A 19,498-nucleotide genomic window follows, 5' to 3' on the forward strand; every position below is an offset into this window, starting at 1 on the left:
ACCACGACATTGACATTTAATGCAGAGATCAGCTTTTTTGCATTTAAAAGGACACACTCAAAATGCAAATTTTTGCTTGCACCTACAAAGTGTCAATTTTAACATGTTATAATAAATTATCTATATGGTATTTTGAGTTAAAACTTCACATAGGTACTCTGCGGACACCAAAGATCATTTTTTAAGGTAAGTGGTTGCAATCAATTTATTTAAGCTACATTAAAACAGAAGTTTTATATTTTATTTTACGTTACTAATCTTTTTTGTTTAAATGTAGCTTAAATAAATTGATTGCAACCACTTACCTTAAAAAAATTGATTAAATTCAATGAATAATTTTTTTCAGTGAAGGGTATCTGGATATGCTTTTCATATTTAGGTTAGAGAGAAATCAAATGACATACCTAATGTCAGTTATCATAATGTCATCACGTTTTTTTGTGATTTAAAAAGTAATCTAAAAATTTTTTTACAAATAAGACCATAATAAACTATTAATTTGTTTAGTTTAGTATGCTCTGTTTTAAGATCGACCACCAGACTTGTTGTTTTAGAAGTTTTAATGTCCATCCATATTTATTGTTCAATCTATTTTATTAAGATACAAACAAAAAATACAGGAAATATTTTCTGTTATACAAATATGTACAAAAAAAGGAGTAAATATCTTCTTTAGGCATCGTCAGTGTTTAGTGTGACCTCTCTTGTATATGTTAATAAAGACTAATTTCTTTAAAATTATAAATAATTATAAATATTTTATTTATGTTTTAGAGATCCGGCAGTTTCCTGCTATTGCTCAAGTGGAAGGGGAGTTTACCCTAAAAACTTGAAATATCAGTTTACATTTTTATACAGTTTTTAATTTTATATACACATTTCCTGTATTTTCTGGATGTATTCTATTAAAGAGATGAGAAACAATTATATATGATCACTATAACATTGCAAAAACAACAAATCTAATTCGGGCATGGTGGCCTAAGACTTTTGCACAGTACTGTAGGTGATAGTTCAGTATTGATTCATGCTCATGTTCCAAAACACATATCACTTTCTTTCCTCCATTTCACACAAAATACTTTTTTAGTAGATAGGAGTAATAGTAGATATTTCCTGTGGTGTTATATTATGGTGTTGAATTGTGTATTGTATCTGTGATAATGTTGTGTTTACTCCCACAAAGATTTCATTATATCGAAGAATAAAGGGTTAACCCGAGAGGATTTAGCCCCACCTCCCTCTCCCTCCTGAGCGCAACAGGATCTTGCTTTTCCACATTCTTTCCACTGCTTTCATGATGGCTGTTCATCTCGCAGTGAGCTCTGCTAGAAGAAATGGATTTGTTTTCCTCAGGTCCAGCACAGGAGCTGTGGACATCAGAAGAAGGCCAGTGGGTAATGCAAGTCCTGCTGTCACTGAACAGGACAGCCAGAGGAAACTCAAGACTGCATCTGATCTCCCAGAGATCACAACCTTTAGGATGATGTACAGACTGTTGTTTAAAGGGTACCTGAATCGCACGCATGAGATGCAGGTACAGAGACCAAATGCTGAAAGATACCACAGCAAGTACAACAGTGAATAGTTTGTTTGCGATACACTGTCAGAAAAAAGAAGGTCCAAAGGTTTGTCATCTTTTCAAAAAGTACACTTTTGTACCTAAAAGGTTCATACTGGTACCTCAAATGTACATATCTGTATGATACCGTTCCAGTGACAACTTTTGTACCTTTTTTCCGAGAGTGTATGATGCTGTGTTTTTGATTAAGTATTATCTGTATTTGCAGGTCTGACTATTAAAAGCAATTCAGTGATTATTCTCAGAATATGTACTTGGTCACAATCGTGACAAAACAAAATTAAAGATAATCTTTTTTTAATTGAAACATGTTTAAATTATACTTCATTTGATTATTGTCTCATGTTTACTCATTGCACTTTGCACAAATTGGTTTTGCATCAATTTGTGTGTGTCATCTCCCCAGTTATACGAGAAACAGCTTTATGGTCCCATGTACATTGTAAACGCTGGAAACTATAAGTCCGTTTCAATAAACAGTGTAGACTTACTGGAGGAACTGCTCAGAAAAGATGAAAAGTTTCCCTCTAGAGGAGACATGACTGTGTGGACAGAATACCGTGACATGAGAGGCTTCGGCTACGGCCCAGTTACAGAGTAAAAATACTTTCCTTTCTATTATTTGTCCTTACAAATAAGTTTGTTTTGAGTCAATGATTATTACAATGTTAATGCAATATTTGGATCACAAATATATTTAGTCTGTTTAGTTTTTAACTAGGGTCATATTTGAATGAAGATCGGTTAGAGAAGTTTATATGTTACTACATACCAAATAGCTAGTTAAAATAAGTAATTTTTTTATTTATTTTAGTTTGAGTTTCACGGAATTAAACCTTTAAATTGAAAAATTTTATGTGCATTCATTAATTTTAATTGGTGCTGACAGTGCTGTTATTGAAAGGAATTATGTGCTGTATGTGATTGCATAAAGCTTTAAGATTACTGTATGTATGGCTGCCTGATAATCATGCAAGGCCAAAGTGCATTAGAGAATATAGAACTGTATGATATAAATAATGCCTAACTTAAGATATCTGAAGTTTTTTTTTTATTATATGTTTATCAACAGAGAAGGAGAAAAATGGTACAGGCTGCGCACAGTGCTGAACAAACGTATGCTTCATCCAAAAGACTCGGTTCAGTATGGGGATGTGATTAATGAGGTGGTCACAGATTTCATCAAAAGGATTTACCATCTGCGTGAAGTCAGCCCCTCTGGTGATTTGGTCTCTGATCTGACCAATGAACTTTACCGCTTCTCTCTCGAAGGTATTCACTTCCAAAATTGCTTTTAAAAGATATTCCTATAGCTCATGTTGTTCAGCATGATGCTTGCAAAACCAAGGCCATGGGTTTGATACCCTGGAAACACAAATTTAAAAGATGTTGAACATTGAGCACACTTTAAAGATGAATTGTGTAACTCTCTTGACAAGGATCTTTTAACAGAAATGCTATATAATATACATAATTGCTTGGAAAAAAACAAGACCATGGGTTCGATTCCCTGAAAACACACAAATTAAAAAGATGTTGAACATTAAGCACACTTTAAGTTATAGGAAAAAGCATCTGCATGTAAAACAACAGCTTTGGCACTGTGTGCAGGTGCCAAGTCCTGTTGAAAAATGAAATCTCCATTCTGGGATACTGAATTTGGGATTTTCCTTAGTTGTCAGATATATCATCAAAATTAAAAGTCAAAAAAAGGACAAATATAAAATTTATATCTACGATACAATGTGAACACCGCACTGTGGTTGCCAAGTTGGAGTGTATGAATTGCAATATGGTGTCAAGTTTTTACTTTGTCTCTGGCTGCATGCTATTGAGGAAAATATAATTTGCTAAATGATGCTGCGATACATGATATGCGATACAATAATCCTTTAAGTTTGTAAAATCTATTTGAATACTGAAATATATTTAAAAACAGGAAATGATACAACATACAACAACATACATGTTTCACATTCTTTTTGGGAAAAGAAAGCATCAGTCTCTCTCTCTCACCAGTCTCTCCGCTGTCTGCATCAACATAAAACTTAACTTTTTATGTATTACAATCATTCAGGTATTGCAAACCATTGTGATGTGTGTATTGCGATATGCACATGATTCCGATCCTTTCCGTATATTTTGCAGTGTTGTGGTTATCCTCTTGGGTTCTTTAAGAATAAAATACTCAAACCGTAGGTTTCATTTTCAAAAGATAGACTTTTATTAACCAGACAGAATAAAAGCCGAGCAGTCTTGCACAATCTCCAAGACTCGCTGAAAAACTTTCCCCTCCACTAGAGTATTTAAGTCTGCCTTCGCACGCTATCCTATTCCCAAGGGTTTAACATATGGTTCATATCATATAGAGAACATATGGCATCACTTTTCTAGGACTGTGGGTCCTTTGTTCTTACCCTCTGGTAATTTTCTACACACACACACACTGGTACACTATGTGATGCCTATAACTGAACTTCATATAGAAAAACATAAAAACATAATGGTAAAGTAACTGGTTATATCCATATAGAAAAAACATATAAACATTATAGAAAAAACATATAAACATAATGGTAAAGTATTTGATACACATATTCGGATTAAAACAAACCACTTCATTCCCCGCTCTGAGGCTTATTTAGCCTCAGTTTCCTGTTTATTTATTTTAATCCGAAGTGCCGTTTCATAACTCAGTGTCTCAGTTATTACTATATATTGTGACTAAAGAAAGCCACTGAACATTACCAATTACCAAATTATGCCACTGCACTTCGAACTATGGACAATAAGAGCAAACATCTTTCCATTCTTGTTTTGTCTTTGAATGTAAAAGTAAAAGAACTTAAGGTCCCTCTTTATAAACAGTTTAAAAAATGTGTGCGTGTAATTGATTCTGCACCTGCTGTTGGTTGTCCCAGTTATGTAGAATATATTGTAAAGTTAACAGTAAACAAAATAAAGCAAAACCCAAAAAGCAAATAAAACAAAAATTACTAAAGATAAAAACAAAAAGTAAAGCATGACAAATAAGAAATATTTGTTTCAATACAAATACATCTTATTCCTCCTCTTCATCATCATCATCAGAAGTACTTGAATACCCATCTCCCAGTTGTAAATTCAATATTGTTTTGTAACGCAAGTCCTAATAACATTCTTGTTAATTTCAAGTTAATTTCTCCATCATCCATCATCCTGATATTTTAACTTCCATTTGGTTTTCTAAAAAGACACCTACAACTTATTTACCCTCTAACCTCTACCTAAAATTGATTCAGTATATGTTGTCATGTATTCTATTGGTTGCATCTAGTTGTTATCCTAAGATAAATAAATGCCTTATTGGTAACCTTAATAATCTACTTTTGATTGTAGTACTTTACATAGTTTATTTATTTTGTATTTTTATTCTGACAAACTTTATTAAATTCCTTATTTAGCTTAATCCCATACTTTAACCTAATTTGGCACCCATTTGGTTGATCGACAGAATCTACATATGATTTTATGATTAATTGTTTTGTTATCCTTTAATGAGGATTTTAAATTCCCTTCTATTGTATTGATTTACATGTCTCCCTCATATTTAAATACTTTTTCTCTCCATCCCAATGATAACAACATTTTCTTTTTCTACAAATCCAGAATAATTCTCCAAACATCTTCATTGTATATGTTGCTATGATTTGATTTGTCAGGATTTACACAGGGAGACTGAGACAGGATCCAATTGCAGAAAAAAAAATAAATGCTTTAATAAAGTCACTGTCCACAAGACTGAGCTTGGGTGAATAATTCAGAAAGTAAATCAGAGAGAGAGAAGATCCGCTGTGCGTTGACAGGGTGAGGTTTTCCGCTGTGCGTAGACAGGGTGAGAGTTCCAATGAGCGAGGGTCAGCTGAGAAATCCACTGCTTGAAGACAGGGTGACAGATCCACTGAGCGATGTCAGGGTGAATAATCCACTGCGCGAAGACAGGGTGAATAAATTAACTTCCACGGAGAATTTAACCGGGCAAGCCGGACCGCGGCTACAGACCCTGCGTAGGTACGCTGGACAGCGCCTCAGGCCGCACAACAGCCGAAGCTGCAGCGGAGAGTGAGATGCAAACCACTCGGAGACGGCAGAGCAGTGGGTGACCTGGCAGATGGTGACAGCAGAGAACTCAGGTAGAATACGGAAAATAACTAAAGAAATAAACTGGAACTATGAGTATTAACTTGACTTTGAAGTAAAAATAAAATAACAAAATAACAGATAACTAGAGTTATATAATACTGGGAACTAGATCGACTAGACTAGACAAGACAGGACAGGAGATATGGCAAGGCACATACAATGACGAACTCGCAGAGAACAAAGGGCTAAGGGCACTAATATAGCAACCAAACGAGGGGTAAATAATAAACAGGTGTGGTGACGCAGGTGTAGGAAATCACGCTGATGAAGAACCCAAATGACAGACGCGCATGAGCAGAGCTGTAAAACATAAACACAGACAATGAAAACACAGAAACAAAGCAACCAATCAAACTGACGTCCTAACAGAATCCCCCCTCCCAAAACCGCCACCGGGCGGTCCCAGAAGGGGCTCACCTTGTCGCCGACGGAGATCGTTAATCAACTCAGGGTCCAAAATGTCCCGGGCCGGTACCCAACACCTCTCCTCCGGACCGTAGCCCTCCCAGTCCACTAGATACTGAAAACCTCTGCCCCGCCGACGTGAATCTAATAACCGCTTAACTGAATAAGCAGGAGAACCGTCCACTAGATGAGGGGTGGGAGGGGTGGGAGCAGAGGGGACAGGATTAATACGGGAAAAAAAAACAGGTTTGATCTTGGAAACATGAAAAACCGGGTGAATCCGACCGAATGCTAAAGGCAATCTGAGCTTGACCGCAACCGGACTAATGACCTTAACTATACTGTATGGACCAAGGAAGCGAGGAGCCAGTTTACGTGAAGGCTCTCGGAGAGGCAGATCCTTGGAAGAGAGCCATACTTTCTGCCCACAAATATAGCGAGGGGCGGGTCGCCGGTGCCGGTCGGCCGCGACTTGGGTTCGTCTGGAAGTCTGAATTAAAGCGTTTCTGGCCCTATTCCAGCTGCGTTTGCAGCGTTGGACGAAGGCCAGCGCAGACGGAACCGCCGCATCGGATTCCTGCGAGGGAAACAAAGGAGGCTGAAAACCCATCGAGGCTTCGAAAGGGGACATGTTAGTGGATGATACAGGCAGGGAATTATGTGCATATTCTACCCACGGAAGGTGTTGGCACCAAGAGTTCGGACATTGAGACGTCAGACAGCGGAGCGTACGACCAAGATCCTGATTAGCCCGTTCACATTGCCCATTGGTCTGAGGGTGATAACCTGAAGACAGGCTGGCAGTGGCACCGATCTGCTTACAGAATTCTTGCCAAAATCGAGAGATAAATTGGGGACCCCTGTCGGATACCACGTCTGTGGGTAAACCATGGAGACGGAAGACGTGTTCCACTAATATCTGAGACATCGCTTTGGCAGAGGGAAGCTTAGGTAGGGGAATAAAATGAACCGCTTTGGAGAAACGATCCACCACCGTGAGGATGACGGTGTTACCCTTAGAAACTGGTAAGCCGGTGACAAAATCAATGGCTATGTGTGACCAAGGACGGGTGGGTATGGGGAGAGATTTAAGCAGACCAATGGGAGGCTGATGAGACGCTTTATTACGAGCGCATACATGACAGGCTAAAACGAACTGTCTGACGTCGGAGCCCATAGCGGGCCACCAAAAACGTTGGCGGACGGTAGCCAACGTTCTCCGAACTCCCGGATGGCCGAAAAACTTAGACTCGTGACCCCACCGGATGACCTCGGAGCGAAGCGCTGCCGGAACCCAAAGCCGACCCGCCGGGCACCCCTCTGGCACTTCACTCTCTCGTCCGGCTTCCCTCACCCGCTGCTCGATGCCCCAACAGAGGGCACCCACCACCCGCCCCTCAGGGAGGATGGTTTCGTCCCTCTCAACGTCAGGACTACCGAACAAGCGAGAGAGGGCATCAGGCTTTGTATTCTTTGAACCTGGCCGGTACGAGAGAGTAAAGTTAAAACGGTCAAAGAAAAGTGCCCAACGAGCCTGCCGCGATGTCACCCTCTTGGCTGAACGGACATATTCCAAATTTTTGTGGTCCGTCCAAACCAAGAAGGGCTCCGAGGTCCCCTCTAACCAGTGACGCCACTCACCCAAAGCCAATCGAACCGCCAGCAGCTCCCGGTTACCAATGTCGTAGTTTCGTTCAGCAGGGCTTAACCGGTGAGAAAAGAAAGCGCAAGGATGCACCTTTCCGTCCTTCGCAGACCGCTGAGAAAGCACGGCGCCTACCCCGACATCAGAAGCATCTACCTCCACAATAAACTGAGCCTCCGGATCTGGAATAGAAAGAACAGGAGCAGAGATAAACCGGGACTTTAAATTATCAAAGGCCTCCTGAGCGTCATTATTCCAACGGAAACATTCTTTAGTGGAAGTGAGAGCAGTAAGAGGTTTAGCAATCTGACCAAAGTTCCTAATGAATCGCCGATAAAAATTGGCAAAACCCAGAAACCGTTGCAACTCCTTACGAGTGTCGGGGACTGGCCACTCGGCTACCGCCTTAATCTTAGAAGGGTCTGGACGGATCTCGCCCGCGGCAATAACGTAACCAAGGAACGAAACCGAATCCCTATGAAACTCGCACTTCTCCGCCTTAACAAAGAGCTGATTTTCAAGAAGACGCCGGAGAACTCTGCGAACGTGCTGAGTGTGTACCTGCATAGACGGAGAGAAGATGAGAATATCATCAATGTACACAAACACGAATTTATTGATCATGTCTCTCAGCACGTCATTGACCAGAGTCTGGAAGACAGACGGAGCGTTACAAAGCCCGAACGGTAAAACGGAATATTCAAAGTGTCCGGAAGGTGTATTAAAAGCTGTCTTCCACTCATCTCCCTCCCTAATGCGCACCAGATGGTAAGCATTGCGCAGATCTAATTTGGTGAAGACGCGCGCTCCCTGCAATAATTCAAAGGCCGACGACATTAAAGGCAGGGGATACCTATTCTTAATGGTAATGTCATTGAGACCTCTGTAATCAATGCATGGACGTAGGGAGCCGTCTTTCTTTTTAACAAAAAAGAAACCTGCCCCCGCAGGGGAAGTGGAGGGACGGATGAGACCGGCACGAAGGGAATCATTAATATAACGGTCCATAGCCTCTCTCTCGGGACCGGACAAAGAAAAAAGTCTACCTTTAGGCGGAGAAGTGCCTGGGAGGAGATCGATAGCGCAATCATACGGCCGGTGAGGAGGAAGGGAGGTGGCCCGGGCTTTATTGAACACCTGATGAAGATCTCCATACTCCGCCGGGACCCCGGTCAGATCGGCTGCAGAAACCTGAGAGACAGAAGAAACAGAACCAGAAGAAGCAGCACCAAGACAAGACACATGACATGACGATGACCAAGATAAAATAACACTATTACGCCAATCCACGTGAGGATTGTGCTGTGCCAACCAGGCATGACCCAAAATGATGGGCGAAAGAGATGAGCCTAGAAGGTACAGCACAATCTCCTCACGGTGGTTGCCGGAAACAAAAAGACTAACCGGGGGTGTACAGTGGGTGACCTGCGCTGTCTGCTGCCCTTTGAGAGTCCAAACCACGAGAGGAATCCTGAGGGGAACAGCGGGAATGCCCAACGAGCGAGCCAGCTCCTCGTCCAAGAAATTACCCTCGGCACCGGAGTCAAGAAGAGCCGAGGTGGGATGATCCAAGCCCCCAAAGGACAGAATAACAGGCAGATGAGAGCTAGAGACACGGGAGATTTCTTCAGTAGCCACGCCCACCAGGACTCCCGGTCTCACCGGCGGGCTGGATCTTTTAACGGACACCCTTTAGCGAAGTGCCCCGGCTTGCCACAGTAAAGGCAGAGACAATTTAGTAGACGTCGCTCTCTCTCCTTCTGAGAGAGACGCATGCGACCGAGCTGCATGGGTTCAGGCTCAGTGAGTGAAGTGGGCGTGGTGGAATTGGCAGATTCACTCTGGAGAACCCGATGACGCAGCGTGCGGCGGTGATGGCGAAGAAGCATCCGAGCCTCAACCTTGAGCGCGAGCTCGATGATCTCATCGAGTGAACGAGGCAAATCGTGGGTAGCGATTTCATCCTGGATTTCATCATTGAGGCCGTCTACAAACTGAGCACGAAGAGCTGAGTCATTCCAACCGCACGCTGTGGCCAGAGTCTTGAATTTTATGGAATAATCCGTGACTGAGTGCTTGTCCTGAACCAAACGCACCAAACGAGCGGCTGCGGCATCCCCCTGCACCGACCGGTCAAACAGCTTCTCCATCTCACGCCGAAAGGCATCGAAAGACTGACAGCAGGGTGCGCGGGCATCCCAGACCGCAGTGCCCCACTCACGCGCTCGCCCGGTGAGCAGGGTAATACAGAAAGCTACCCGGGTCTGTTCTGTAGCATATCGTCGAGGCTGAAGTGCAAACACTAAAGAACACTGGGAAAGGAATGCCCGGCAGGAGTTGGGATCGCCGTCATACGGCGGAGGGCTGGTGGCGTGGGGTTCCGCTTCCAGAGGCTGGCGGGGTTGACTGACCTCTCGACGGACCTGATCGAGCTGAGCGCTAAGCTCAGTGAAGCGAGACGAGAGATCCTCGACTTCACGGGACGCTGATGTAATCTGTGCCGTGTGCTGACCCAACCAGGCTCCCTGCTGGGCGATGGCAGTACGCACTGACTCGGCATCTGCTGGATCCATTTGCTGGCGAGTTCGTCTGTCAGGATTTACACAGGGAGACTGAGACAGGATCCAATTGCAGAAAAAAAATAAATGCTTTAATAAAGTCACTGTCCACAAGACTGAGCTTGGGTGAATAATTCAGAAAGTAAATCAGAGAGAGAGAAGATCCGCTGTGCGTTGACAGGGTGAGGTTTTCCGCTGTGCGTAGACAGGGTGAGAGTTCCAATGAGCGAGGGTCAGCTGAGAAATCCACTGCTTGAAGACAGGGTGACAGATCCACTGAGCGATGTCAGGGTGAATAATCCACTGCGCGAAGACAGGGTGAATAAATTAACTTCCACGGAGAATTTAACCGGGCAAGCCGGACCGCGGCTACAGACCCTGCGTAGGTACGCTGGACAGCGCCTCAGGCCGCACAACAGCCGAAGCTGCAGCGGAGAGTGAGATGCAAACCACTCGGAGACGGCAGAGCAGTGGGTGACCTGGCAGATGGTGACAGCAGAGAACTCAGGTAGAATACGGAAAATAACTAAAGAAATAAACTGGAACTATGAGTATTAACTTGACTTTGAAGTAAAAATAAAATAACAAAATAACAGATAACTAGAGTTATATAATACTGGGAACTAGATCGACTAGACTAGACAAGACAGGACAGGAGATATGGCAAGGCACATACAATGACGAACTCGCAGAGAACAAAGGGCTAAGGGCACTAATATAGCAACCAAACGAGGGGTAAATAATAAACAGGTGTGGTGACGCAGGTGTAGGAAATCACGCTGATGAAGAACCCAAATGACAGACGCGCATGAGCAGAGCTGTAAAACATAAACACAGACAATGAAAACACAGAAACAAAGCAACCAATCAAACTGACGTCCTAACATGATTATAGTCTTCTTTTTCTAATACCATTTCTCTTCTCACTTGTACACCTTACGCTAGCCTCTTTGATGTCTTCATAATAGATCTAGAGTTTTTGTAGTTGATTTATTCAAAATTTCTGTTATAAAGCATTTCCTATTGAATTTTTCTAAGTCTAAGGCTTACATTTTCTTGTACTGTATCATTTTGAAATCTCTATCTTTCCTTTTTCTATGTTAATGTTTTTGTTAACATACTAACATTGACAAAAATTACCAAATTGTGGCCTACAAAATATATCTTTAAACTCAGACTTTCCCCAAAAGGCCTAACTATTTATCCAGACAAGTTGATCTTAACTTTTTCTCTAATCCAGAAGAATTCTTGTTGAATTTATCACCTTTATCATATTTATGTGGACTTGAAAATGTTATTACCTTATTAAAATCTGATTTAGTTTAGAGCATAAAAAGCAACTTTGTAAACCTATTTCTTTTAAATATTGTCCATTTGTATCATTTGTTATCTTTGGGATGTTTCCCATAAAATGTCCACCTTATGTTCTCTGTTCAATGTCTCTGTGTAGTTTTAATGTTTTCAGTCTTTCTTTCAGATTAAGTTCCTTTGATATTGTTACAGATCTTTTACTGGGCCTCGTTGAAGGCAACAGTTATTGCCGAGAAGTTTGATTGACTGTGGCCATGCAAATCTTCTGTAGTGTAATCAGCTTCGTTCTTTTCAATTTCTGTTGACAATTTCTCTTTTCCACTTTTCCTCTCGATGCTTAAAACTTTGTTCATCCGTCCGTCTGTATACTTGAATTGCTTTTGATTTGATTTGGTTTTGATGTTTCAACTTTCATATCATATGCGTAATTTCCTCCTCTCCAACTGCCATCCTACGAGCTATGATGCATTTGTTGCTCCTCCCACTTGGACTTTCCGCATAGAGCTGCTCTCATCCCTCTGCAGCCCCCTTTGACTGTGTTTGGCCCTTTTGGCAGGTTTGCTCCTTCTGCATTCTCCTGCAGCCCCTCCGACCTTTCGACCCTCAGATAAGCTAGATCATCTCTCCCAACAAGGCATTTTGTCTCCTCAGCTCCTTTCAGCTTTTTCTGTACACAATTAGCTCAAATACATAGACAATTAGTTTGTTCATATAACACTTAATTCCAGCTGGTTTTTACAATACGCATAGGTCGATCGGGCGAACATTTCATGCAGTGTTAAAGGTGTGCTGTTGTTAGTTTACATGCACGTTAATGCAAGAGGTAAAGCATCAATCCAGTTAAGTTTAGTATTTTCACACACTTTGTTAGGTATGGCTTTGAGGATGATTTCTTTTATATACCATTTTGTCTACCATCACTTGTGATTGTAGATGATAGTCAATTCTTCATTCTTATGATAGTCAAATCAAATTTTTCGTTCTTATCACAACTCAAATTCTTCATTCTTATCCCAAATTAAATAATAAATTTTCATTCCACTTATTTGCCCCATGACTGAGATTTTTCATTTCTATACAATCCAAAAAGATCTCCTGACACTCTGAGGCACTTTTTTTGCTTCCACATCTGTTATGCATTTGCCCATGCTGGCAAAATCTTCTGCTCTCCTGTGAGCCTACTTCAATGACAACAACTCACTTTATATACAATTTAGCAGCAATCAACCAGACTAAACTTTCAGCATGTTGGAATAGTTGTTCATCAATTCTAAACCTGTTTTCCTTCATAAGTAAATGCAAACAAGTATCTATTTCCTATGCAAATCAAAAACACAGTAAAAATGTTTATCAAATGGAGAAACATTTATCAGCAAAGTATGGTTTTTTGGAACCTCAATCTTCTTGTCATTAATTGCTCTCAAACTGTAGACTAGATACACTTTAGATTTATTTGCTTAACTTATGGTCATGCTAAGTTTGTCACAATAATTAGTTATTTTCTTTTCTCTATTTTCCCAGCTTTTTCTTGTTTACTTTTTATATTATCCTATGGTGTTATTTTACTTTATTTATTTTTAATCTATTTTATTTTCCTTTCCTTCCTCTGTAGTATACCACATTTTAAAGCCATATTAGATTTTTAGGAGTCTGATTTGATTTCAGAAAAGGTAGTCACACCTAACATCATAAATTCTTTATCAGCCTTTAAATTTGTCTAGCTGATTTTCCCCTAAAGATTGTTTGTGTCCCTATAATTACAAACTAAACATTGGACGGCTGCTTTCACTCTTCCCCTCTTTCACTCAAAGGCTTGTATGAAGAAGCAAAAGTATAGTCCAGTTGTTCTCTTGTCTCCAAGAACAATATTGTCTTTGTGAGTCTCCTTCTGGACTCCACTCAGTCTTTTTGGTGTTTGTCTTTGTAATTGTCAGCGCAGTGCCCCCCTTCACTGCTTCATATAGTCCATTCACATAGGACGTGTCCAGCTGAAGAGTTGTTGCCTCTTTGCTCCTCCAACACTTTGTCACACAGTTTTTTCATTGTCTGTTTCTTGCCAGCGTTTATCCATTTTCTTGAATGTCAAAGGATAGGAATGATCAGCCCCACAAGGTTTCAGTTTGACCCATGCAAAATATTGCCTTTTGATTTAAAATCAAATTTATTTTGTGACCACCTTCCATCATCAGATGAAGACTCCTCTTCATTTTGTAATAATTTATCTTTGTATAATTTATCTGTGTCATTCACCTTTTAATAATTTTTCTGTCCTTTTTATTTTTCTCTTTATTTCCACCTTTAATAACTTGATCTTTACTCTTTATTTATTTTTTTTTATTTTATTTTTTTACTTTTCCCCTTTCAACGCCTCCTCTCGTCTTTCTACTAGACTTTGCCTTAAAACTACAATTCCCTTGAGCATTGGAATTGGCCTTTACAGGTCACATCTGGTGATCATCAGTACACCCTCACTTTTTATCTTTGCCTTCTTTCTCTCTCTCTCTCTCTCTCTCTCCTCAAGCATTTCTTTGTCTGTTAATGGACTCTTTTTTTTCATTCTTTTAGTTTATATTTTTATTTATGTATATTTTTTCTCACAGAATGCCACATCAAATGTTTCCTCATTTGAACATTCAAGTTTCTTATCTTCCAATTCTCCACACAATAGTTGCTCAATCCTAATTTTTCCATTAATGTGACTACCATGATCTTTTCTTGCATTATAACAAACCTTATATTTTATAATTATTTCTCATTGAGCACACTTATTTATTTTAATCAATCATTTAAATGAATTATTCAGATTCTAGAAGTAGCTGTGTACTTTACTATAATAATTTATATTTTTGGCTACAATAACTCCACAATATCTTCAAATATCATATTTAATACCCAGCACTTATAACTGTCTCTTATTCATATCGTAATCATATTCATACATATATACTTATATCTACTTTCAAACTGTATTCCCATTCCACAGTTTTAAACAATCTCTCACTCCACTAGTGTAACACAACACCTCTCTGTGCTTCTTTACAGAGCCAGAGAAGAAAGACACACCCACTGCTCACTCAGCCCCCACCTTTTCTCATTTCAGACTTGCTCTCACAGACTCAGGCTAGCTAGCACAGACACATACACACACAGAAACAAATACAATTAAACAAAACAAAACTGTACTTTACCTAAAGTACCTTGAACAACAGACCCACTACACTTCCTCAACGTGGATCTTAATTAAAACAATAAAATATACCACTTTAAGGCGGTATACTGTCAATTTTGATACGCAAAATTGACCTCTGTGCCATAACACTTCCAACCACAGGCACAGACTTCTATTGTCATTCACCAGACAATAGGCCTCTATTGTCATTCACCTCCCCAACAGAAAATAGACATCCATTGTCCCCAAGAGACAATAGACCTCTATCATCATTCACTTCCTCAACAGACAATAGACATGCAGATCCACTTCCTGTCCAACACTGCATAAACTCTTATGCGTTTTCTTCACTTAAAATAAAAAAATTCGCTTCGATTTACTTCGATCATCAAAGCCATTTCAAAAATAAAAATAATCACCTGTTCTACTACTACCAAGTCCTGTTAGTAACAAAACAGATGAGTGCATGCACATGTTTCCTCTGAAAATGAAACCCTTTATTCTTATAATTTAGTCTAATAATCATTCATTTCTTCTTTTTATTCTTAAATTTGGAAGAGCAGTTGTGCTTGATCTTACCACCACAAGCAATCTCAGGTGAACAATACAATCTTTGAATAAGCAAAACGCTTACCTCTTTTAGGTGGCCACCTGATTGTATTGCCCATCGAGAAGCCAGCTGTGGTCTCTGGTTCTGTGCTCTTTTCATGTCCCATCTCGGTTGCCAATTGTTGTGCTCTTTTCGAGCCCCACGTTGGGCGCCAATTGTTGTGGTTATCCTCTTGGGTTCTTTAAGAATAAAATACTCAAACCGTAGGTTTCATTTTCAAAGATAGACTTTTATTAACCAGACAGAATAAAAGCCGAGCAGTCTTGCACAATCTCCAAGACTCGCTGAAAAACTTTCCCCTCCACTAGAGTATTTAAGTCTGCCTTCGCACGCAATCCTATTCCCAAGGGTTTAACATATGGTTCATATCATATAGAGAACATATGGCATCACTTTTCTAGGACTGTGGGTCCTTTGTTCTTACCCTCTGGTAATTTTCTACACACACACACACTGGTACACTATGTGATGCCTATAACTGAACTTCATATAGAAAAACATAAAAACATAATGGTAAAGTAACTGGTTATATCCATATAGAAAAAACATATAAACATTATAGAAAAAACATATAAACATAATGGTAAAGTATTTGATACACATATTCGGATTAAAACAAACCACTTCATTAGCCCTATCTATGTGACATTAATTTGGTAAATACGTCACAGTCTTTATATTATCATTATGATAAAGATGCATTCTCATTTCAAATCTATTTTAAACACAAACATCAACAATCAACTGTAGTACAAATCTATTTGCCTTAGCTGGCATTAGTTTTTGACAGGCTTTTTTCATTCAGGCATATCATCTATTCTGTTTGAGACACGCATTGGTTGCCTGGAGAAAGAGATCCCTGCCGAGACACAAGATTTTATTGACTCCATTGCACAAATGTTCATCTACACCATGCCTGTATTAATGCTGCCAAAGTGGAGTCGTGATTACTTACCATTTTGGCGACGGTACCTGAATGGCTGGGATGGCATATTCAAAATTGGTAAGCTTTTTTTAGGATTTGATATATGTTTTGTTGCATATGTTTTGCTACCATTCTTATGTCAGGGACAGACTCTTGTACCTCATTGCTCAGGATTTTTATTGCTTTATGGTTTTGTCTAGCTGTTAAACTGATTGACATGAAGATGGAGGATATTCAAAAGCGTGTGGATGCAAATCAGGAGGTTGCTGGGGAGTATCTCACTTACCTGCTTTCCAATGTCAAGATGTCCAATAAAGACATCTATGGAAGCATTGCTGAACTGCTGTTGGGTGGAGTGGACACAGTAAGATAAATTTAGCCCAGCTATTCATCTGAATGGATTTAATGTGACTCAATGTGTATTAAATTCTTTAAGAAATAAAGGACATAGACGGGCTATAGTAATTCATACACTTTTGGACACTTCTGTAAATAAAAATCTTTTAATATTATTGTTTAACTTTTTTGTTGCAAGAACATTTAACCAACAGGATTTACTATCTGGTTTATGATTTTATATTCCCTCTTTCTCTACTTGTTTGACCATTGATGACTTATGTTATTTCTGTGATACTCTAAAAAGTTGTAAACTGTTGTGATTTTCCTCATTTGTAAATTGCTTAGATAAAATTGTCAGCTAAATGACTAATGCTATTCTTAGTAAATGTAATGCACATTTATGTAAGAGATGTATAAATGTAAGACATGCATACATTTTTAAGTATGCATTAAGTGTTAAAATACTTAATACAGCCACTATGTCTACAATTCATGTGCTAGACCTCCAACACTTTGACGTGGACCTTGTATCTGCTATCAAGAGACCCACAAGTTCAAGCTACTCTGTATGAGGAGGTAAACCGCATCGTAAAGGGTGACAGAGTCCCGACTGCGCAGGAAGTCAACAGCATGCCTTACCTAAAAGCTGTCATTAAAGAAACACTGAGGTAGAGCATTTTATACAACTTTATTAACAATAATGATAATACAAAGACTGTAATGTGTATACATAATCTATGCAGAATGTATCCTGTGATCTCCATGAATTCTCGTATCATGGCAGAAAATGATGTGGTCATTGGTGGACACTTTTTTAATAAAATGGTAAAAATATTTTTTTATGTTCTTAAAAAGTATTCAGCATTTAAAAAAACAGAATGGCTATATCTGTGTTTGTTCATACAGACAACATTCACCATTTGCCACTATGCGATAAGCAAAGATGAGAAGGTGTTTCCAGAACCAAGGAAGTTCAAACCTGAGCGTTGGCTCAGAGATGGCCGAGCCAGGCCTAACCCGTTTGGGTCGATCCCATTTGGTTTTGGAGTCAGAGGTTGTGTTGGTCGTCGCATTGCTGAACTGGAGATGTATCTGACTTTGGCCAGGGTAAGAATCGATTTATTCTATGCTAGGCATGTATATTTTAGATATTATAATTGATGCTTGTATGTTGACTGTCATTTCCTTACAGATAATCAAGTTATTTGAAATCAGACCAGACCCAACAATAGGTGAGGTTCAAGCAATCAATCGCACAGTGCTTGTGGCAGATAGACAGGTCAACTTTCACTTTGTGGAGAGATAAAACACACCATCTCGGTCTTAGCTGGAGAAGACAGCCTAAAGGGATAGTTCACCCAAAATGTTAATTTTGTCATTATTTATAAAAATATATTTTTAAAAGATATTTTATAATGATAAACACACATTTGATGGTACCTATTGACTTTCCAGCATTTGTTTTATACTGTGAGCTTACCATCATTTATCCCTTTAAAGAAGAAATGCTTAGCACGACATGTATACATATTGGCCTCAGTGACTATGTGATGTTAAACTATGAATAATCTTCCATTAAAATGTGATAATGTTGTGATTTTGCAATTTTAAGGACAACACTGAGAAAAAAATGTTTGTACTGCTTTTTTAAAAATTGTTCTTTGTGCATTATATTTAATTATGCTGATATATAAAGGTATTTTATGTATGCCTTGTATAAAAATCAATAAAAAAATTTATAAGGAATTCAAAACCTTTGTATTACTTTGAATGTCTTTTGCTGACATTTTGCTTAAAAATATTGTATCACATGTACAATAAATATTTTTTCCTCATTGCAAATGCAATAGCTCATTTACAGATCACTTACAGATCTGTTATTTAGGATTTTAAAAATAATTGATAATTTTTCATAAGTTGGGAAGAAAACATAAATGCATAAAGGGTTTCATTCAGACTTCATTAGAGAAGGCTTTGTAAAATAACCATTGAGATGTTTTTGACCATTATAATATGCATTTGGTTCAAATCATACTTGACTGATAGAGGCATGGCAGTACGATTGGGATCATATACATCGAGGTTGACATCGCTTGGATGCGGTGTGCCTCAAGGCTCCATTTTAGCCCCTACGCTTTTTTGACTTTACATGCTCCCAGTGGGGGATATTTTTAGAAAACATAGCATTCCACTGCTATGCGGATGACTTACAAATATACCTACCCCTAGTTAATGGAAATTTCTTAAAACCTTTAATGTCCTGCCTCTCTGATATCATCTTTGGCCAAGATGAAATCCTGTCACATTTAAGAGTCTCGAAATTGAACTCTCCATGGCCTTGCACCCTATTATTTATCAGAGTTATTAATTAAACATCAAATGGAAAGAACATTGAGATCAACAACTCAAAACCTACTTAAAACTCATAGCTGGAAAGGGGATGGTGCATTTGCGGCAGTAGCTCCAAGACTATGGAATAGTTATCAGAGATGCATTTTAAAAAACAACTTAAGACACATTTGTTTGCCATGGTATATCCCTCTTGTTGATACTTTTTATGTATGTAATACTGTTTTTATCAATAATGTATTTATTTCTTTTATATAATGAGATGTTGTAAGCACATTGGTCAACATGTGTTGTTTGAATAGTGCTAATAAAGCTGACATTGACATTTGTGCATGTCTAATGCCTACTGAAAAAACGACTGAAACCAGCCTAAGATGGTTGGCTGGTTTAAGCTGGCACATCAGGCTATTGTTTTAGAGGAGT

At 39.2% G+C, this 19,498-nt stretch overlaps 1 protein-coding gene across 1 annotated transcript; it reads left to right on the plus strand.

The window, feature by feature from the left end:
• The first annotated feature begins 1,200 nt into the window (after positions 1 to 1,200).
• LOC129452197 (sterol 26-hydroxylase, mitochondrial) lies at positions 1,201 to 18,090 on the plus strand. The gene is made up of 9 exons (XM_055215915.2): positions 1,201 to 1,537; positions 1,989 to 2,179; positions 2,655 to 2,854; positions 16,268 to 16,465; positions 16,588 to 16,751; positions 17,228 to 17,394; positions 17,470 to 17,551; positions 17,633 to 17,833; positions 17,919 to 18,090. Exons 1-9 carry the CDS (start codon positions 1,298 to 1,300, stop codon positions 18,030 to 18,032), a joined length of 1,557 nt encoding a protein of 518 aa, XP_055071890.2. The 5' UTR covers positions 1,201 to 1,297; the 3' UTR covers positions 18,033 to 18,090.
• Positions 18,091 to 19,498: the final 1,408 nt, after the last annotated feature.

The sequence above is a fragment of the Misgurnus anguillicaudatus genome, chromosome 17 (assembly GCF_027580225.2).
Source record: "Misgurnus anguillicaudatus chromosome 17, ASM2758022v2, whole genome shotgun sequence".
NCBI lineage: Eukaryota > Metazoa > Chordata > Actinopteri > Cypriniformes > Cobitidae > Misgurnus > Misgurnus anguillicaudatus.

Excerpts from the sequence above, each read along its gene's own strand:
- LOC129452197 (XM_055215915.2), top strand. The coding sequence starts at position 1,298 with ATGATGGCTGTTCATCTCGCAGTGAGCTCTGCTAGAAGAAATGGATTT. Across the intron at positions 16,466-16,587 it reads GGATGGCATATTCAAAATTG|CTGTTAAACTGATTGACATG; the intron begins GTAAGCTTTTTT and ends GGTTTTGTCTAG. Across the intron at positions 17,552-17,632 it reads GACACTTTTTTAATAAAATG|ACAACATTCACCATTTGCCA; the intron begins GTAAAAATATTT and ends TTGTTCATACAG.